Source organism: Apis mellifera, linkage group LG6 (genome assembly GCF_003254395.2).
Source record: "Apis mellifera strain DH4 linkage group LG6, Amel_HAv3.1, whole genome shotgun sequence".
NCBI classification, from domain to species: domain Eukaryota; kingdom Metazoa; phylum Arthropoda; class Insecta; order Hymenoptera; family Apidae; genus Apis; species Apis mellifera.
The window spans coordinates 14038249-14060568 of record NC_037643.1 but is presented as its reverse complement, the minus strand read 5'-3'; the positions used below and the strand labels follow the sequence as shown (position 1 = coordinate 14060568).

Genomic DNA, 22320 nt, shown 5'->3' with positions numbered 1-22320 from the left:
TGCACCTTCCAAGGAGGAGGGAGGAAAAGGAGGGATCGGCTGTCATCTGCGATTTCCTTCCCTTCCCCAAGCAAGTGGATAAAATATCCTGGAATTTTTTTTCTCTCTCTCTCCATATCCACTCGAACCCGCGCTTTTGAAATTATTTCTCGTGGGAAATTTTCACCTTCGGATTGATGACAGGAAACTCGCCTCGAAGCCTCGATTAATTGATTAATCAAATTCGGTGAGAATAATAATAATAATAATAATTCGAGATTTAGAAGAAATTATATAATGGAAAATTTGTCTTATCGTTGGTTAAAAAATTTTCGAGAATAAGAGATTCCCTCACCTTAGTTATTATTCGAGTTTCTGGCAGCTGCTCTCTCCCCCTCCCAAAAAAGTTCCCTCCACGCTAGAGATAGAAATTGATCCTCGTCGGGCGGAGGATCGGCGGCGATTAGAAGAAGAAGAAGAAGAAGAAGAAGAAGAAGCGTTCTCGAAATCGGTGGGGCCCTCGGATCGGATAGATGAGCGGCGCGGATAATGCACGCCCGTCCCGGATCCTCCTCCGTCCAGGTACGTAGCGGCCGGATGGGGACGCGACATGTGCACGACGCCCAAATTGCCGTGGTGATTTTTATCTCCTCCGCCCGGAGAGATACGCGGGCCCGATATTCACGGGTTCGACGTGGAAGCTCGCCTGCGGTGCCTGATTAAACGGCCGACCGGCCACGCTCCTCAAACGTGTATTTAGAGCGCGGCTGTGAACCACCTTGTGCCTGGTTGCACCGCGCCGATTAGACAGACCCATTCTACGCTGTACATCGTCGTATTGGAAACGGACGATTTTTCTATTTCTGGGATAGGTGGAGAAATAGGCTTTTTTTTTTTTCATTTTTGAAAACAAAATGGGATGCATAAATTTTATTTCGTTTATTTTGTTTGTTTTGTTTGCATTTGTTTTGTTTTAAATAATTTTTGTTTGTATTTGTTTCATTTGCTTTTGTTTTGTTTTAAATAATTTTTGTTTGTATTTGTTTCATTTGTTTTGTTTTTAATAATTTTTGTTTTGTTTGTGTTTGTTTTGTTTATATTTGCTTGTGTTTGTTTTGTTTGCGTTGGTTTCGTTTTAAATAATATTTGTTTGTGTTTGTTTGCGTTTGTTTTGTTTTTAATAATTTTTGTTTTGTTTTATAAATTTTATTTCGTTTGTTTTATTTTTAATAATTTTTGTTTTGTTTTATAAATTTTATTTCGTATGTTTTGTTAATAATTGAATAATAAATTTAATAATTTTTGTTTTGTTTGCGTTTGTTTTGTTTTTAATAATTTTTATTTTATTTGTGTTTGTTTTGTTTGCGTTTATTTTGTTTTAAATAATTTTTGTTTGTGTTTGTTTGCGTTTGTTTGCGTTTGTTTGTGTTTGTTTTGTTTACGTTTGTTTTGTTTTTAATAATTTTTGTTTTGTTTTATAAATTTTATTTCGTTTGTTTTGTTTTTAATAATTTTTGTTTTGTTTGTGTTTGTGTTTATTTGCGTTTGTTTGTGTTTGTTTTGTTTTATAAATTTTATTTCGTTTGTGTTTGTTTGCGTTTGTTTTCTTTTTAATAATTTTTGTTTTGTTTTATAAATTTTATTTCGTTTGTTTTGTTAATAATTGTTTAATAATTTTTGTTTTGTTTGTGTTTGTTTATGTTTGTTTTGTTTGCGTTTATTTTGTTTTAAATAATTTTTGTTTGTGTTTGTTTGTGTTTGTTTTGTTTGATGGGATTTTGGAAGCGTGAGCGTGTATTTCAGTTGTCTTTCAGTAGTCATTTCGGAAAAATTGTAGGTTTCAAAGATATTCGATGTGATATTTTGCGCTGATAAAATAATAACAACGTCATCTTGGAAAATAAAGGAAACGCTATACTTTGAATACGCTCGAAAAACTTACGTTAAATTTTTCCTTACGTAGACTCATAAAAAAAAAACTTGAAATTATCAACATGATCTTTAGGATTCGTTTATGCTTTCATGCTACGTGTCACAAGATATATGGGAGTTGTTATTATACACGTCTAATTAGACGGTCATGCCACCTGTTACGTTTAACCTAATTCGAACTCGATCAATGTGTCACAAAAACGGTCAGTTTTTTAATTCGTGTCGACTCGCCACAATTTTCTTCGTCCATGATCGATCACCGAGCCAAGAATTGAGCTTGCTATTTTGAAAAAACAGCAGCAAACAAAACAACATTGAAAAAATGAACGATTACAAATTTTTATAGTTTGATCCACCACACTGATTGAAACGATAAAAAATAATTGCACTGGTAAATACGAAAAGAAGAAAAAATGAGGAAGAAAGATTTTTGGCGAAATCTTAGGTGGTCTGAACTCTTTCCCCACCCCTTTTCCCTCTCTTCTCGTCCGATTATGCATATCGACGACACATTGAATATCCTCCTCGATCGTAATTATTTCGAGAAAGAAAAAGAGAGAGAGAACTCGATTATTTTAATCAACCCCTACAATTAAATGGAAATTATTATTCGCAGGAAGTAATTATTTCGACGCACAAGAAAAAAAACATGGATGCACTTCATGGCCGTTTCAATTATTCGCGCTGGAAATCCAAAAACGTGTTCTTTCCTTTTTTTCAAGGTAGCTTGCTACAACCATCATTCCTTTCTCTCCTCCTCAAAATGTAAATATAATAAATTTCTTGATAATTCTCCGTGTAATCAAGAATGTGCTCTAGAAAAAAAAAAAGAAAAAAAAATTATTCGAAATTCGAAATTTCTTCTATTTTCGCTCAACGCACCGACAATTTCCAACGATTCTTCGCCAATTATTACGGTTATCGCGTACAGTTATCGCGAGATTCAACGACTTATAATCGCTGTTAATAAACGATCCCCTTTCTAGATTGTGCGTATACCATTCTATAATGAAAAAGACGAAATGAAAGAATGGAATAGAGAGATAAAAAAAATTGAGTATACCAGCTATGGCTATCTTGCGATAATTTACCGTTTATGACTTAATAAATAAAAAGGATCGAGGAAAATAATGTAACAATGTTCCCCAATGCTCCATTACATACATACTTGATTCTATCTCTAAAAATAATTCGAAACTGTAACGATTCGAATCAGGCTTTAAATCGTCCATTTTAACTCTCCAATAATAACAATAATAATAAATTAAAAGATTTTGTTATTTATCATCGATATTCTCGATATATAAACAAAAATAAAAAATGATTTCCAATCTAAGAAGAAGACTCGTCGAATTTTCATGTACAACTTTATCGACCGAGTACAACTTTATCCATTTCTCGATGCGAAGAATAATCGAAAAGTCGTAAACCTTGGAAAAAGAAAGAAAAAAAAGAAAAAAAAAATTGGAGCGATTTCGAATGACAGAAGGAAGCGCGAGAGGTCGTTTAACGAAATTCAGCCCGGAGGAAACGACGACTCCTCGTTCGAGGGATAATAAATTACCGGGTTCCGAGGTGCGCGCTTTCGCGAAAATTACCCTTCAATTATAACCCCATCGCCGATCCACGATAACGACAATAACGAGTATCCGTGGAGTATCGTGTGTCGAAGACTGTCACGTTTTGTTTAACCTGGCCGGGCCTGGCCTGTTCAGCAACCGTGTCAACGCACCTGCAAACCGGATCGTTATCGCCCAAGGACCGGATTAGACGTGTCGGGGCAACATTCGTTGTAATGAGACGAGCGGAATTTATAATTACGTCGGTTAACCATTATTTTTATGTGCCGATTTATTCAGATCGTTCGATAATAACGAACGACGATGTTTATATATGCGTGATTTCCCCCCCCCCCTTCCTTCTTTATATAAAATAAATTGACAAAGTTAATAGTTCATCGAATTGTTGTTGATGTAAATATTACTGTGTTGAAGTTAAACCCCCGTCGGTAATTCAGTTTTCACAAGTTTGAATAAAGGTAATGCCGCGTTTAACCAATTGCAATTTTAATTATCGCGGCACTTATAAGGGCCCCCATAAGGATCCTTTAACCGTTCGAGTGAGAAATTTCTTGATCGTAAAGCAGGCCATTAAAAATGAATAACGACGAGCACATTTGTCTTGGACACTCTTGAATACTCTGACTGATGATTGCCTCGTACGAAAGCAAAGTTCGAAAACAAAATTAAAACGAGCGGATGTATCCTGAATGCGTTGTAATTGTTTTTAAAATTTAATCGAACGAATCGAACGTATCGGCTTCTGGAAAAATTTTTTGAAAATTTCGTAAACGCGAAAGTAAAATCTAGTTATTTTTTTATTTCAAATTTTCGATCTTTTAATCTTTTAATCTCGTGAGTCTCACATCGATCTTATTTTTAAAATCTTTCAAAACTCAATTGCCACGAATATAATTAACTTTACTTTAAATTATGATTCAAATACATGTATATCACACATTCACATATTCTTCGAATAATATATACATATATGAAAAGACAATACATCGATAACAATAACTTAAAAAAATAACACAAAATTTGTTCGATTTATTTTCCAGGAAAGAAAACGTCGAATCCGGAAGGAGGATCTATGCATAGCTTCCGGCGTAAAGATCGGCGGGGGTGGAAGAGGGTTTTGCGCGAGGGATCGATGGCCGAGGCGAGGACCGCCTTCTCTTTCGCCGATTTTCTCCCTTTTCTTTCTCTCTCCTCTCCTCCTCTCCCACGCTACACCTGTCGTGCGCCGCCTCGAAGAGAGTAAAGTTTCTAACCTAGGATACGAGTACTCGAATCCATTTATCTCCTTTCTTTTGTTTTTACGACCGTCGTTGGCCTCTGGATTTTCCAGCTTTTCCTCGTGTCCTTCGCGCGAGCAAAAGCGTACGTGACTTAGATTGCATGGGATGAGGTTAGATTTTTCTTTTAGTTGTAGAAAAGTTTTAAAAGTGAATGGTATAATAAAGATATTTTAGTAACGGATTTATTGTTTATTTATAAATTTATATTGATATTTCAACGTTGAAGTGTTAAGATATTTGGAAAATTTATTAATGGGATGAGGTTAGATTTTTCTTTTAGTTGTAGAAAAGTTTTAAAAGTGAATGGTATAATAAAGATATTTTAGGATTTATTGTTTATTTATAAATTTATATTGATATTTCAACGTTGAAGTGTTAAGATATTTGGAAAATTTATTAATGGGATGAGGTTAGATTTTTCTTTTAGTTGTAGAAAAGTTTTAAAAGTGAATGGTATAATAAAGATATTTTAGGATTTATTGTTTATTTATAAATTTATATTGATATTTCAACGTTGAAGTGTTAAGATATTTGGAAAATTTATTAATGGGATGAGGTTAGATTTTTCTTTTAGTTGTAGAAAAGTTTTAAAAGTGAATGGTATAATAAAGATATTTTAGTAACAGATTTATTGTTTATTTATAAATTTATATTGATATTTCAATGATATTTCAAAGTATTAAGATATTTGAAAAATTTATTAAAGGATTGTGTAAAGTTTCTAGACGAATGAGAGGAATCCTTGCTCAAAGTGAATGTAATATGCATTCGCGCTGGTTTCTAATCAGGTCTCATCTTCGTCCTCTTCTCGAGGAGGATTCGATTTCGCATGTACCCCTTATTAAGCAGGTAGGTCGTACGTTAAGGGGAATCGAAGGTGCTAATCTAATCTGTCTGGCCGATTAAAGGCCGGCGATGAGTTTCGTGAGGCCCGGCCATATCGAAATCGTCTCCCCTCCATATTCCGCAATTAACTGGAGTTCCATCACCTTTTTCTCCATCACCTTCATGAACGTCAACGTCAACCCTTTCATCACGGTAAATGTCTTCTAATAACATAATAATAATCGGAATTTTAAATTTTACAAATAACTTGATCACAATGTAATTCAATATCCAACGTTCCTCGCGTCGTTCAATTTGTGATTTCGGTAATATTAATGCACATGATGTTTCCAGAATTTTAAAATTTGCAGTGTGTAACGAGACAAGAACGTTGAATAATCCATGATACGATTCAAAATCTTTGAATGGAAATAGAAAAACAAGAGAATACTTACCTAATATAACCAGGGCATTTCTAACCTCCAATGACATTAGTCAATTTCTGATTTCAGTAATGTTATATATGATGAAGGTTATATAAGAATTCTAAAACTTGTAATATAATGATATAAGCATTAAAAATTCAAAATCTTTCAATAGAAATATAAAAAAAGTACCTACCTCCAATATTTAATTTCTAATTTCAGTAATACTATTCATATGAAGTTTAGAAGTTTAAACTTGCAATGTAAATAATCCAATTGAAAAGTTGATTTAGAAATCTTTCAATGGAAAGGTAAAAAAAGAGAACATCTATCTAATATATAACCAGGACACTTTTAACTTCCAATAATATTGTTCAATTTCTGATTTCAGTAACACTATACATGTGAAATTTAGAATTCTAAAACTTGCAATATAACCACATAAGCATGTTAAATAATTCATGATACAACTAAAAATTCAAAATTTTTCAATAGAAATGAAAAACCAAACCTACCTCCAATGAAATTACTCAATTTCTGGTTTCAATAATACTATGCATGTAAAGTTTAGAATTTTAAACTTGCAATGTAAATAATCCAATTTAAAAATCTTTCAATGGAAATATAAAAACGAGGAAATACTTACCTAATATAAGAACATTTCTAACCTCCAATTATTCAATTTCTGATTTCAGTAATATTATACATGTTGTATACTATATATGACGAAGGTTAGAATTCTAAAACTTGCAATATAACGATGTAAGCATGTTAAATAATCCATGATACGATTAACAATTCAAAATCTGTCGATAGAAATATAAAGTTTAGAAAGCTTGCAATGCAAATAATCTATTATTCAATTGAAAACTCGATTTCAAACTCTTTCAACGGACACATAAAAAGAATACTTATCCAGTGTGTATAACCAAGATACTTTTAACGACATTTCCGTTTCGTTTCTCTCCGATCTTACTTCTCAAACTGCCCAATCGAAGAGGTTTCGAGCGGCAAAGATTCGAGCAACCTTTTCGATTCTCCTTCCACACGCTCGTTCCTTTATTTCTTGTTGTTGCCGGTTGGTACGCGGGCACGAGGATTGGTAGGCGTGTGCGCGTGCACGCCCGCGAGATCCCTGATAAACGAGCCGGCGTTCCTCGTCTCAGAAGAGGATTTCTTTCGCAGAAAACGAGGTCGAGCGTTCGAGGTCGTAGGCGGGGTCCTCCGCCGGTTTTTCGTTTTTCTTCGCCTTTGCGCGGGCCCGTCTTCTTCTCGCGAGTTTTTCGTGCTTTTTATCGACCGGCGCTCGCTGCGATCATCGCCCCTTAACCGCCATTTTTTGCCGGATCGGTCGATAATTTGTCAAACGATTGCCATCGATTTTCACCATGATTGATGAATGCGAATTTTTTTCTCGCTTCGATTCGATTTAACGGCGAGTCACGCGTAGCTAATCAAGATTTAATCGGAAATTTGAATAAAATTCCATTATTTATTACGCGTGTAAATATTATTCAAATATTTATTAAACTGGAAAACTGGTAAAGAAACGCGAGAGAATCAAAGTAACAATTTTCGTACTTGGTTACAACGTATAATAGGAGATTCAACCGAACTGTGTTGTTACAGGGAAGGAAACGTAACATTCGATGCGATGTATAATATAATCGCTGCAACGTATCGGCCTCAATTGATCCCCTATTTATTGAACCAGATCCATTAAATCGCGTCGGAACAGGTGTCAGGGTGTAACGTACAAGACGGAGTAGTCTCGAATGATTTCGATAGGTATTTATTTTCATAATGATGAGTGTTCTTTATAATCGATCTATAATATCATACATCATAGCATTCCGTTTATACATAATTACAATTGTAAATTTCGCCCTTTAACGCTTCGTGTTTAATTAGTTTAATAGAGTTCGTCATCTCGTGTCGTGTCATCTCCTTTTTTTTTTCTTTTTCTTTTTTCTTTTTTTTTTCTCATTCTTACACTCGCCTATCTCCTATTAACTCTGGCGCAGATGAGAAACACGACGAAAAATTATCATTAGGCGCGTAGAAAAAAGAACCTGTTTCCGGCCATCCACCAATGCTTCTTCCGCTTCGTCGTCGTCGTCGATTCGCACGCAAATTCTTAAATTCTGTGTTCTGCGCGACGTTTTTTCTTTTTTTTCTTTTTTTCTTTTTTTTTTTCTCTTTTCATCACGCGTGCACAGACTACGAAAATAAAGTAATACAATAAGATATAATATGTACAACCGAAAGGAAAAAAAGATCGATCGATCGTCGTTCGACAAATTCTTCTTCTTTCTTTTCCTCATTTCTCTCTCACTCGGTCTCCATTTTTTCGATCGAAACGACGAACGATCGTTCGATGATACGAAGAAGAAGAAGAAGAAGAAGAAGAAGAAAAATCTTCGCGGCAGTGCCCGCTACTGGCCGCTGATCGCAGCGCGCGTGGATCTCTAGGAAACAAAATAAATAAAAAAAATCTACCTATCTTCTCCCGTTCATCATCATAGACGAAGGCAATCAGCTTTGATTTGATCGTTCGGTGCCAGCCGCGACGAATTTTGCTTCACTCGTTCGATCCGAAAAAAAAAACAAAAAGAAGAACTCGTCTTCGTTCCGCGAACATTCTTGGAATACAATTGAAAAATAATTCTCCGTTAATCGATTTTTTTTTCCTTTTTCCATTAGAAATAGAAGCCAATTTACAATTCGCCGCAACAAATTCGAAATGCACGAAGGTGAAAATCGTATCGATCGAGGAATATATACAAATATTCGGGGAAAAATTTGCAAACAACGATGGAATTGAGAATCGTACAAATTCCAATATGGCGTACGTAGAGTGAACGCGCGAGCGAATAGCTCGCCATCTGGAAAGGCTGATCATCATCATCGTTATCGTCATCATCGTTATAATCATCCTTGTACTCGGGTTAATTTTTTCTTTCACTTCGATATTCCGGGTTACAAAGAACCACTCGCCATCGTCTCCTCTCCTCTCCTCCCGTTTTCGTCGAAGTAGCTTAAAATTGATTAATAACGCGATATACATCGAAAAAAGGTACTATGTTTATTATATACAGCGGTAGTAATTGATTACTGATTAAATAAGTGGCATATTTATACTAAACGTTACGTTTATCACAACGATGATAAAATCAGGCCGGAAGACCGGAAACCGGAGGCCGCGTCCGTTCTTTTTTCCCTCTCCTTTCGCGTCCCAATCTCGCACATCGTTCCTTTTCTCGTTTAAAAAAAAAAAGAAGAAGAAAAATAAAGAAACGAACGAAAAAAGAACAGAGATAGATCCTTCTTTTCCTTTCTCTTCGAAATTTTCCGCGAATTCCTCCATCTTTTCTTTTTGATTCGAATCCAAAAACCAAACCGATCGATCATTTCATGGAAATGGCCGAGGATTTTCCGAATTGACTAGAGATTGCAAGCACCTTCCGTTTGGAGAAAAAAAAAAAAAAAAACTGAATTGGGAACGCGTCCAGTGGCCCGCCCTCCGGTTGATTTTTCACCCCTAAGAGAGAGAAAGAGGGGAAGAGAGAGAGACGTCGCCACCGTCACTGGCGTATACAGATTCGTCACGGGTCCTCCTTCCTTCCCGCGCAACACTCGTACGGGAAGAGAAAAGAAGAGCACGCGTTTCTTCCAGGAAGAAAAGAACGAAAAGGTGGAAACAATCCCCCCATCCCCGATTTTATTGCACGTTTCTCTTTTTCTCCTGAACGCGGCTGGGAATAGAAAGAAAGAAAGAAAAAGACTCGTTCGAAAACTTGGGTGGAGGAGCTGTTTCATCACGGCAGGGGATAATAGCCGCGGAAAGGGATCCTCGGTCACGAGGAACCACCACCGTTGCTCGACAGCAACGGACAGGACAGGTCGCGGTGGGCCTGCGGGTCCTTGGAATGCGCGTCTCTCACCGCCCTCGAGGCGAACACCCGTTCGCAGCCGGGGATCGTGCACCTTGCCTCCTCTTTCCGATCCTCGTCACCGATCGATCTCCCTCCTCCTTCATCCCCTCGAATCGCGGCGGCGAAGTGTGAATCGAAGCGTCGACGGGCGAGGCCGTTGAGGCCCGCCAGGTGGACAGTGGCGAAGGTGGACAGGCCTGAGAAGGCTGTGGCTCCCCCCAGGTGAGGCGGCAGTAGAAGGGGGTGTGGGGCCGGTATCCTGGCGGCGAGGTCGGGGGGGAGGGGAGGGGCGGGCGCGAGGGGGTAGGCGCCTAGGTGGCAGCCTACGTCGGCGTACAATCTGGCGAGGAACTCGTTGCGAAGGAAGGGCGAGGCGGGGTTGGCGGTGATCCGGGCGGCCGCCGCCCGCTCCTCGGCCGCGTTCCTCGGGGACAAGGAGGGGGGGGCGAGAGGCGGCGGGCTGTCGGACGACGTGGACAACAGTTTTCTGTGGAGGTTCAGGTTAGCCGAGTGCCTGTCCCGGGATCTCTTGGAGGGGAAGGCCGCGTTGCAACCGTCCACGCTGCACCTGTGCATCAGCTTCAAGTGTACGTTCTGATAATGGGTCTTCACCCCGAAGTGGTTTTGAAACACTTTGCCGCAGGCGGTGCACCGCCTCGGATTCTCCCTGTCGAGGGGCACCTCGCCCCCCTCGGTGCTCACGAAACCCCGCCCGTCCTCGTAACGGGCGTACGTGATAAGGCTATTGTCCGTATCCATGGCCGCTGTGGAGGGTGAGGCGCTGGATGAACGAGAGCCACGTGAGGAATTGTCCATGGTGGTCTCCCTGCGCGTCGTGGTGGTGACCGCGGGGCTGGTAGAGCCGCGGCCAGACGTCGAACCCGCCGCCTCCTCCTCCGCCTCCTCCGCTTCCTCCTCCTGCGTCGTCGCCACGGCGTTGGACCGCAGCCGCTGCCGCCACCGCCGCCGTCGCCGCCGCCGCCGCCGCCGCCGCTGCACCATCGCCGCGCGACCCTGCGACAAGGACTCGAGTTGACGCAAAGTGTTGGTGGTTGTGGTCGTGGAGGAGTCGTGGGAGAGGTCGTCGCCTGTCGTCGGACGGCTGTCGACCGAGCTCGGGGCACGGAGGGAGGGATCATCATCATCACAGGGACGCTCACCTTCCTGATTCCGCAGCGCCACTTCCTCTTCCTCCTCTTCTTCTTCCTCTTCCTCTTCTTCTTCCTCCTCCTCCTCCTCCTCGACCTCTTCCATCGCCTCCTCCTCCTCCTCCTCCTCCTCCTCGTCCTCGTCCATCTCCTCCTCGCGCTTCTCCTCCTCCTTCTCCTCAGTGTCCCTCTTCAACGACGTTGTTGCAGATTCCTCCTTCACAGTCTCCTCTTCTCGCTCCTCCTCCTCCTTCCTCCCCTCCTCCTTCTCCTCGCTCCTCGACGAGCCGACGGCGGAGGAGCTCGTCTTTGGCTCCGGACTCGTCTGCCTCCTCGGCGACTTGACGCTGCTCGCTCTCGAGCTCAGATCCCGAGGCTCGTCCTGAGGTAGATCCTCCTCCTCCTTCTTCTTCTTCTTCTCCTCCCCCTCCTCCCTCTCTTCCTCTTTCCGGCAGGAGGGTTCCGCGGGGGGGGAGCGGGAGCACGACTCGCGGTCGAGGTTCGAGGGTGGCGTGGATGGTTTCCTGGAGTCGTCGGCCGCGGCGAGCCTCGACATCGACATGTCCTCCGGCTGGCTCTGGAACTCGTTGGCGCGGGTTCTCTCCTCGTCGTTCGACGAATCCCCGTCCGTGGACGACGAGTGGACCTCGGTCAACACCGCGCACCTCGTCGGATGCTGCGACTTCCTCTTCCTCACTCCCCTGCTGTGCACCGAGGCCGAGCCGTGGTTCACCGAGCGATGATGATGATTGTGATTGTGATTGTGACTGTGATTGTGATTATGATGATGTCGGTAGCCTCCGTCGATCGAGTCGTTGTCCTCGATCGAGTTGCTGTCGCCCCCGTTGCTGCCCAGATCCTCGTCCCCTCCGATCGTCGCCTCCGCGAAGTCGTACAACTTGGGCCGCTTGGCCAGGCTGAAGTCGGCCGGTTGCTCGTCCTCCTCCTCCTCGCGATGCAGCAGCCTGGAGGAGGAGGAGGAGGGAGGCGGAGGCAGGTTGCTCGCCTCGTCCTCGGCCACCACCACGATCCCGCCCTCCTCGTCCTCCTCCTCCTCCTCCCCCTCGGCGGGGGCGGTCGAGGCCTGGGTCGAGGGCGACACCGTCTCGCCGTTGTTGTTGTTGTTGCTGCTCGAGAACGAGCCTCTTGCCGCTTCCTGTCCGATCCCGGCGAGCGCGGCCGTCGAGACGACGCCTCCGCTCCCCCCTTGGCTCATCCTCCCCTGCTGGAGGGGGAGGGAAGCGTCCTGGTCGTAGGCGGGCGGCCTTGCGCCGGCCTGGGCCGACGATTGCAGGTCGAGGTGCTTGAAGTCGAGGCCGCAGAGCGAGGCCGGGGAGCGGAGGTCGGGCGGGGGCGTGAGCAGGGGGAAGGAGCCGAAGGGCAGGTGGTTGAGGCCCGTTGCGGGGACGGGGAGGCCGACCTGGGGCGGGAGGACGAGCGCGTGCGCCATGGACGAGCGGCCGTCGTGCGGCGAGATCTTTCTACGCAGGTGTGGCGAGTGCAGTTTCGGGTTAGGGTTGGCGCTGTGCCTGTTCCGCGACCTCCTCGAGCTGAACATCATGCTGCACCCCTTCACCGTGCACTGGTGCATCTCGCGCAGATGGACCGCGCTGAAGTGGATCTTCAACGCCCCTTTGTCGCAGAACGTCTTCAGGCACACGTTGCACTGCACCCTCTTCTTGCCCGTGGTCGGGTTGATGAACGGGGTGCCCAGGTTCGGCGGTATGTTCCCGGACGCGCCCCACTGGCCCCCGCCCGGTCTCTTGCCGGGCGAATGAGGCTTCCTGCCGGGGATACCAGGCGGCCTGCCCAACGGAGCCGCTTGAAGAGGAAGGGCCGGATGGTGTCTGTGCCCTGTGTCAGAGGAACCCACCGTCCCTCCATGATGCTGTTGATGCTGTTGATGCTGTTGCTGCTGCTTCTGACAGTCCCTTCTGCTCAGGTTGAGCGCGCTGTCCGAGTTCTCGTCGTCCTCCTCGTCCTCCTCGGAGCCGAACTCGCTGCTCTTCTCGCCGCCGCTGTGCGCGTCCGCGGACGGGGGGCCGGTGATGGGCGCGGCGACGAGCGAGGCCGGGGGCTTGGGCGGGGGCGGGAAGTGCGCGGGGAAGGCGGGCGGCAGGGCGCCCGAGGACACCGCGACCGAGAGGGGGTGGCCGAAGTTGAGGGCGGAGGAGGAGACGGGGGCGACGGGCGGGATGTGGGGCCTTTGCAGCTGGCCTGGGGGGTGGTGGTGGTGGTGCGGGTGGAGATGGGGCGGGCTGTGCGGGCTCTGGGGGTTCCTCGCGGCCTTGCGGCTCTGGTGCATGCTCTGCTCGGCCGTCGAGGGCGTCGGCGGCGGCGGAGGCGGGGGCGGGGGTGGGGGCGGGGGAGGCGGCGGCGGGGGCGGAATGGGGGGGAAGGCGGGGAGGCCGAGGGTGCCCAGCTTGCGGAAGTCGAACGGCTGCATGCTCTGGAGCCGGTTCAACGGAGACACGGTGAGATGGGAGTCGAGCGGCACGCTGGTGGGGGGCGAGTTGGAGGCGGCGGTCACCCCCGCGGTGGACGAGGTGGAGTGGTAGTGCTTCTGGGCGGTCGGCGACATGGATGGATGCGAGACGGAGGAGGGCGGTGGAGGTGGAGGAGGCGGAGGAGGAGGAAGGGGAGGCGGCAGCCTAGAGCCGGGGGGCGGGAGGCCGCAGTGGAGGAGGTGGAGCGGCGGTGGTAGATGGGCTAGGGGCATGGTCGGCGGCGATGGTCGCCTGCTCGGTGACATAGCATCCGTCGTCCCCGGCGTCCCGGCGGCCAGCAGCAACTGCTGCACGAACGGGCGCGTCTCCGCGAATCTGAGGAACTGCTGCAGCACCAGCGGCTCCTCTTCAGGGGAGCAGATGCTCCATCGGTCCAGCACCGGGCCGTTCTGCGAATCCTGCGCACAACAAAATTTCCTTACCAATTTTTTTCCTTTTTTTCTTTTTTAGTTTAGGTTTAGAGATTTGTTTTGAACGGTAATTATCTTTATCCTTATTCTTTATCTTTATTATTTTTATTATCTTTATCTTTATTCTTTATCTTTATTATTTTTATTATCTTTATCCTTATTATTTTTATTATCTTTATCTTTATTCTTTATCTTTATTATTTTTATTATCTTTATCCTTATTCTTTATCTTTATTATTTTTATTATCTTTATCCTTATTCTTTATCTTTATTATTATTATTATATATTTTTATTATTATCTTTATTATTATTATATCTTTATTATTATCTTATCTTTATTATTTTTATTATCTTTATCTTTATTCTTTATCTTTATTATTATTATTCTTTATCTTTATTTTTATTATCTTTATCCTTATTCTTTATCTTTATTATTTTTATTATCTTTATCTTTATTCTTTATCTTTATTATTATTATATATTTTTATTATTATCTTTATTATTATTATATCTTTATTATTATCTTATCTTTATTATTTTTATTATCTTTATCTTTATTATTTTTATTATCTTTATCTTTATTCTTTATCTTTATCTTTATTCTTTACGATTTCTTTGGTCGTTTTTTAATTAATTAATTGTAAATTCGAAGGGGTATTTTATCTTCGAAGGGGGAGCTCGAAAGAAAGTTGGAACGAGTGACAATTATGTACCGCGGTTAAGAATGCGTGAAAGCGGTGTAACGAATTAAAGATTAGTGGAAGTCGTTCCGCATCCTCTTACGAGTTTAACAGAAAAACAGCTTCTTTATAGAAATCGTTTTCGTCGCAGAAGCAATTTAAACATATAAGATTCGTATCCGTAATAACATCTTCGATGTTTCTTTTTTATAGGCATCTTGATCAATTTTTTTTCTTTCTTCTTCTTCCTTTTTTTTGCTACGACGTTCATTAAGATTCGAAAAAAAAGGGGAGCGTCACCTGTGACGTCACTTTTAAAAGAGAAAAATCATCGTTGCTTGTGTGTCAAGGTCGCTCGTGTAACGGAGCGTTTCAAAAATCAACGTCGCGCACCGATTTCCATATAATCAGCCAATCAATCAATTGATCCGCTTCGAGTCGAATTTACCGCTTCTCGATTTTATCGACGTTGAAAAGAAGAAGAAGAAGAAGAAGGAGAGAAAAAAGACGGACGTAGTATTTCTCCTCCTAATTGCAACGTGAAACCTTATAATAATAATTCCGGTGAAGAAAGAAAAAGAAAAAGAAAAAAAGATGAAACTTTTTATTCCCGTGGAAGGCCGGCTTACGTAATGGCCACTAGCGATTAATAAGAATAGAATCGGCGGACAAACCAACTAATTTATTCTCTTTAGCGCAATTAGTTCTAGGCGAGTTGTCGCCGCGAAACGTTGCGCGCGTTCGATCGATCCCGATTAATGAGGGAATGGAATTACCGACCGAGGCAATCGCTCGTTAACGATAACGAACCGGGTTTAATGTCGTTGCAGATATCGTGCACGAGACTCTCTATTAGATTTATATATATATATCTGGATCGAAAGTACGAATTCAATCGTGATTTCGAAGAGAAACACTTTGATAAAAAAGAATAAATATAAAAACGAATAATTAAGATTCATAGGGAAGGAAAAAAAAATACCTCTTTAGGAAACTAGTTCTTCTTCTCCAAATTAGATTTCCGGTTAATTTTTAAGTCAAATGAATAAAACATAACGGAACTGGCACGTCTATTATCGAGTAGTGGTCAAATCCGAATCCCCCCCTTTTTTCCTCGAAAAAAAATTAAGAGACGAAATTAAGAGAGCAAAGAAGAAGAAGAAGAGAAACAAAGAATCCTGCTAATTGATTCGTTAGTGAGACCTAGTGCCTAATGAGTATTTCACGCATGAAAAGTCACGCGTCGAAGGAAGAAGAGAACACCTTTCCCGTTCTTATAACCAACATCCAGAAAGCAAGAAGAATAAAATAAAACGAGAGACGATTGGAGGAAGGGAGCTCTCTAATAAGAAAAATGGAAAAGAAAAAGGAAATACTTTCCTACTACTATAAATTTCTTCTGGCTTCTGTTGATGCGACACGTATCACCGCGATATATTATTTTCTTCATTAACGTCTCGACGTCCGTTAATTCAACCGAGAAGAAATCGTCTTTCTTTTTCTCTTCGTTTCTTCTTCTAGAAAAAAACAACTCGACGCGCGCATAAGGAATAAGGAAAGCGGCGATTTCCGTCGTCTCCTCGTCATTGTCGACGAAGGAATTCAGAGAATCGAGACCCGCGCGTTAAGGTCTCGAGTTTCTCTTTTCGCGTTTCTTGCTCTCGATAATCGCTCGTTTCGATCGAGAGAATTTTTTTTTTTCAGCAATTATCGATCAGAGTAGGTCGTTTATTATTCGTACATGAACGGTTAATTTTTATCGATGGAAAATTGAGAATTACGAAGCTGGTTCCAACAGTTTGAGGATCTTGGGAAATCTTGTTAAGTTGGAGTTCGGCTCTGAGAGGAGAATGTTTACAACCGAGGCTCGTCTGTTTCGGTTCAAAAAGTTTAAATTAAGATTCGTTTCTTTTTTTTTCCCCCTCCTGCCGAATATTCGATAGTGGCGAAATGTTTATGCAACGTCATGTTTTCTAAAAATATTTTATAAAATACGTATATAAAATTCTACAAAAAAAAGAAAGAAAGAATTTCAAATTCCAACTTACGAGCAATAATCCACGTAGGAGAATAATTTCAAACTGTCTCCTCGAAAGAAAAATCGACTCGAAGAGGTTAGGAATCTCGAATCTCGAATCCTCGTAATAAATAAACTCTAATCCATCGAAGGGAAAGAGGTTAGGAATCGCGAGTCTCGAGTGACAACAAAGTCGAACAATACTTTGTTTTCGAAACGAAAGAAAAATATCGAAGAGAACGACTATCGAAAGGAAGAAAAAGGATAAAAAACAACGGTGTTACGATCTCGCGTTACAAACACGTATTCGGGCTTTGAGTTGGGCGTCGATGCGTCGATGCGAAAAATAACGCGCGGCGCTCGCCTCGAGTTTCGCCGAGTGGCGTCGTTCGAGCCGGCTCGCGACGCGGCGCTGCGTTCGTGTGTGCGTGCTTGAAGAAATATACAGCGGGACGCGAAAAGCGTCGCGGCCCGGTGCCGTCCTGCGTTACGTCGAGACCCGCGGTATGCGTAAATATACAAGACCCGACAGGGACGATCTATATAGGAATTGCCCACCCTCGCTTTAAAAGAAAAACGTGTCTTTACTACGCTCTTCGTACACGATTTTCCGTCTCTCATTTGGGGAGAAGAAACTTGTTCGCTATTCTTATCGAATATCGAGAGATGTAATTTTCATTCTCGTGTATAATATTTTTCGCTTCGACCGTCGCGCACATTGTTCACTAGATGTCGTCTCAGCGTTCCCCTTCTCCCGAGTCACGAGGCTCGCGACGATTGGCCGTTTCGCAATTAGAACGGGATAGAATAATAGAGACAGCGTTGTTGGGCGTTCGACGTGTTCATAACGCGTCGTCGGAAGTGGAAGCTTCCGCCCGAACGGTTTTATATTTAGCGTTTAGTTGGCCGCAAAAATCTTGCGAAATCTCGATCCTCTGTCCGCGTCTTATCGACGATTTCTCAGCCTCTCTCTCTCTCTCGGTTTGGTTAAAGAAAAGGAAGAAAGAAAAAGAAGAAAATATCAACTCCTCTTCTTTTTTTAGATTCTCTTTTTTTTTGTTAAACTCGGTTAAAGATTTCTTCGAGACTGAAGGTTTATTAGTCGAGGATAAGTTATCAGGATGTTTTTTTTCTCTCTCTCTCTCTTTCTGCAGGTTCCTCCAGGCTTAATGAAAAGTTAATCTTTGCTCTAGTGGCGGGTAACGAAGGCGGCTCGAGGAACGTTTTGCACCCGGGTGCCACGGAATTAGAGAGTTTTTGGTGCTCGTTTTCTTGTTCCCACAATTGATTAACGATCTTTTAAGGAAACACTTGACGGGATCGTGTTAAAATTCTTTCCCCTCAAAATTCGGTTTTCTGCGAGGTCAGTGTCCTCGCCACCTCCCGTAATTCTCCGCTCGTTAGTCGTTTATTCGGCAGCGCTTCTTGCTTTTCAAGGAGGAGGGGCTGTCAAACGTTGCGCTCGATTACTTGGAAATTTATATATTTTATTTTTTTTTTTTTTAAAGGTTTTAATAACTTGAAAAGAAGATCCTTCCGATTACTGTGAATTTATATACCATTTTAATTGTCCTTTTATTATTGGAAAAAGGAATGACTAATTCGTTTGAGCAAATTCATTATTATAGAATTCAATGGATGATTGTGAATTTTGGAAAATTATTATTCGTTCAAAGTTTTGACCAAACGTGTATTAAAAAATTATTTAGATTTTCAATTATAAAGTAAATAAAATTGAAATAAATTGAAATAAATTGAATTGATTATAATTCTTCCTTAGTTACAAAACAAAAAATTACATATTCTTTTTCTCATTTAATAATTTCTCAATATTTATTCAATTTCCATCACAAAGAATCACATTTATTAACATCTTAATTTTGAACTTCAAATATTTCTCTCTTAACAATCTCTCAATATTCATGCAATTTCCATCACTATCACTTAATCTTGAACTTCAGATATTCTTTTTCCCTCTTAACTTCTCTTAATTTCTCAATATTCATATAATTTCCATCAAATATCAAGAATCATATTTATTAACACTAAATCTTGAATTTTAAATATTTCCCTTCCTATTTAATTTCTCAATATTCATTCAATTTCCACTATCACATTTATCAACATCTTAATTGTGAACTTTAAATATTCTCTTTACTTCTTAACTTCTCTTAATTTCTCAACATTCATACAATTTCCATCAAATATCAACTACTAAAGAATAATATTTATTATCACTAAATCTTGAACTTCAAATATTCTCCTTCCCATTTAACAATTTAATTAATATTCATATTCATCAATTTCCACTATCATATTTATCAACATCTTAATTGTGAACTTTAAATATTCTCTTTCCCTTTTAACAATTTCTTAATTCATTCAATTTCCATTACTATCACATAATCTTGAACTTCAAATATTCTCTTTCCCTCTTAACTTCTCTTAATTTCTCAACATTCATACAATTTCTATCAACTCCCAAAGAATCATATTTATTAACACTAAATTAAATCTCGAACTTTAAATATTCTCCTTCCCATTTAACAATTTAATTAATATTCATATTCATCAATTTCCACTATCACATTTATTAATATCTTAATTGTGAACTTTAAATATTCTTCTTCCCTCTTAACAATTTTTTAATATTCATTCAATTTCCACTATCACATTTATCAATATCTTAATTGTGAACTTTAAATATTCTCTTTACTTCTTAACTTTTCTTAATTTCTCAACATTCCACTATCACATTTATCAACATCTTAATTGTGAACTTTAAATATTCCAATTTCCATCAAATATCAACTCCCAAAGAATCATATTTATTATCACAAAATCTTGAACCTTAAATATTCCTCTTCCCATTTAACAATTTCTCAATATTCATTCAACTTCCACATTTATCAACATCTTAATCTCGAACCTCAAATATTCCCCTTCCTTAACAATCTCTCAATACTCCCTCAATTTCCATTAAATATAATCGCACAAAATTCCATCAATTCCATCATTGCAAAGAATCTTTATACCTTAATCTTAAACATCCTTCAAACATTCTTCCCCCTTAACAACTTCTCAATATTCAATTTCCATCCCTACTATTTATCCAACACCTCAAATCCCCATCTTAAACTCCAAATCAACGACGATTCCGATCCCAACCGGTGTCGAGGAACGGAACGGCTTCGTTACGTAAAATTCGAGGACCGATCCCGGCCAATTCTCGCATTCACTCCGCTATAATTCGAGCAGATCGAAACGAGGCCCCCCGAGTCCCACGGTGCCCGACCGCCACGGTTCTCAGGACGCGCACAACTCGGGGGCCGTTTAGGCGTCCACGTTTCACGTAACCACGGCCGTTTACCCGTTTCGCGGAACCGCTTTCCACCCCGCCGGACCCCGCCGGTCACGCACACGCGCGCGCATCGTCCACTCTGCCCCGGAAAATCCACGTGAGAAATCCATTTTTGCCTCTTTTTCCGCAAAGAGAGAGAGAGAAGAAGAAGGTGAAAGTGGAGGATTCCAGGGATTCTTTCTTTTTCTTTCCTTTTCATTAATTAACATTAATCCTCGAAGGAATTTTGAATATTGTTATTTTGAATTGTTCGAATAATTATCGAATTGAACAACTATTTACCCAAGATTATCATGAGCAAATCATTTATTCTAACTTCCAATTTAGCTTCGTCTCTCTCTGAAAATATTCTCTTCTTTATACAAAAATGAGAAAAATATTCACTGGACGAGCGCATGCATAGAAATATCTATTCCATTCTCGCCATCTCGAAGGAAAAACGAGAGAGAGAGAGAGAGAGAGAGAGAGAGAGAAGAAGAAGGTGAAAGTGGAGGATTCCAAGGATTCTTTCTTTTTTTTTTCTTTTCGGAAATTTATTTAATTTATTTAATTTATATTAATCCTCGAAGGAATTTTGAATAATTGTTCGAATAACTATCGAATTGAACAACTATTTACCCGAGATTATAATCGACGCAAATCATTTATTCTAACTTCCAATTTAGCTTCGTCTCTCTCTGAAAATATTCTCTTCTTTATACAAAAATGAAAAAAATATTCACTGGACGAGCGCATGCATAGAAATATCTATTCCATTCTCGCCATTTCGAAGGAAAAACGAGAGAGAGAGAAGAAGAAGGTGAAAGGAAGGATTCCAGGGAACGTTTCTTTCTTTTTCTTTCCTTTTCATTAATTAATATTAATCCTGGAAATTAACCTAGAAGCAATTTCGAATAATTGTTCGAATAACTATCGAATTGAATAATCGACGCACGAGCAAATCATTTATTCTAACTTGTCCCTGAAAATATTCTCAACAACTCCTTCTTTATACGAAAATGAGAAAAATATTCACTGGACGAGTGCATATACAGAAATATCTATTCCATTCTCGCCATCTCGAAGGAAAAACGAGACAGAGAGAGAGAGAGAGAGAAAAGAAGAAGAAGGTGAAAGAGGATTCCAGGGAACGTTTCTTTTTCTTTCCTTTTCGGAAATTAACCTCGAAGAAATTTTGAATAATTGTTCGAACAACTATCGAATTAAACAACTATTTACCCGAGATTATAATCGAGCAAATCATTTATTATTAACTTATTAATTTATTAACTTATTACTCATTATTAACTTCCAATTTAGCTTCGTCTCTCCCTGAAAATATTCTCTTCTTTATACAAAAATGAAAAAAATATTCACTGGACGAGCGCACATACAGAAATATCTATTCCATTCTCGTCATCTCTAAGGAAAAACGAGAGAGAGACAGAGAGAAGAAGAAGGTGAAAGTGGAGGATTCCAGGAAACGTTTCTTTCTTTTTCTTTCCTTTTCATTAATTAACATTAATCCTGGAAATTGACCTCGAAGCAATTTCGAATAATTGTTCGAACAACTATCGAATTGAATAATCGAGCAAATCATTTATTCTAACTTGTCCCTGAAAATATTCTCAACAACTCCTTCTTCTTTGTACAAAAACGAAGAAAATATTAGATACAGAAATATCTATTCCATTCTCGCCATCTCGGAAAGGAAAAACAGGAAGAGAAAGAAAGAGAGATGGAAAGAAATGTGGAGGAAGGAGCGAGAGAAGATTCGAAATGGGATTCGGGGGACAGCAAATTGAACGGCTCGGGGGCAGAAAGAGGGGGGAGGGTCGGTAATGATCGAAGTAGAGGGGGGAGGGGCGGCGGTAACAGTCGAATTAGCGAAATCACGCGTACGTGAGAGCAATCGGTAAACCGTTGATACCATATAATCGGTAATATCTTTCCGCACGCTAGAACGTCTCTTTTTGCGGTTGGCCGTCGAACCTCCGGGCGATCACACGTTTCTTTCCCTCTTTATACGCCGCTTTTTGGCACATCTAATGTCCTTTAAATTGGCCGATGAACTCGAACGTCGCCTCCCCTATTCCTTCACACACACGATGGAAGGAGGAGGAGAAGGAGGATTTTATTAATTTCCACCATCGTTGATGGGATAATGATAATGATAATAGATCACGAGGACGTTGAACCTATATATATATATATATATATATAGAGAAAGGAGGAGAAAGGATGTTGGATGATGGATACCA

The 22320-nt window shown here is 41.3% G+C and overlaps 1 protein-coding gene and 1 non-coding gene across 4 annotated transcripts in view; both read right to left on the bottom strand.

Annotated features, from left to right (window-relative positions):
- Nucleotides 1–341: 341 nt before the first annotated feature.
- On the bottom strand, nt 342–449 carry Mir3739 (microRNA 3739). Its single transcript, NR_039528.1, has one exon. It is a non-coding gene; the product is annotated as a microRNA 3739 (primary transcript).
- Nucleotides 450–7797: 7348 nt separating this feature from the next.
- The window catches only part of LOC102656661, a 362183-nt gene continuing 347660 nt past the window's right edge, over nt 7798–22320 (bottom strand). For 2 of the 3 annotated variants that reach the window (XM_026441173.1, XM_016912860.2), the window contains one exon: nt 7798–14009. In XM_026441173.1, coding sequence (XP_026296958.1) covers nt 9879–14009 — 4131 coding nt within the window. In that variant the 3' untranslated portion in view covers nt 7798–9878. The remainder of the gene's footprint in view (nt 14010–22320) is intronic. The other variant, XM_026441174.1, reaches the window with a different exon arrangement.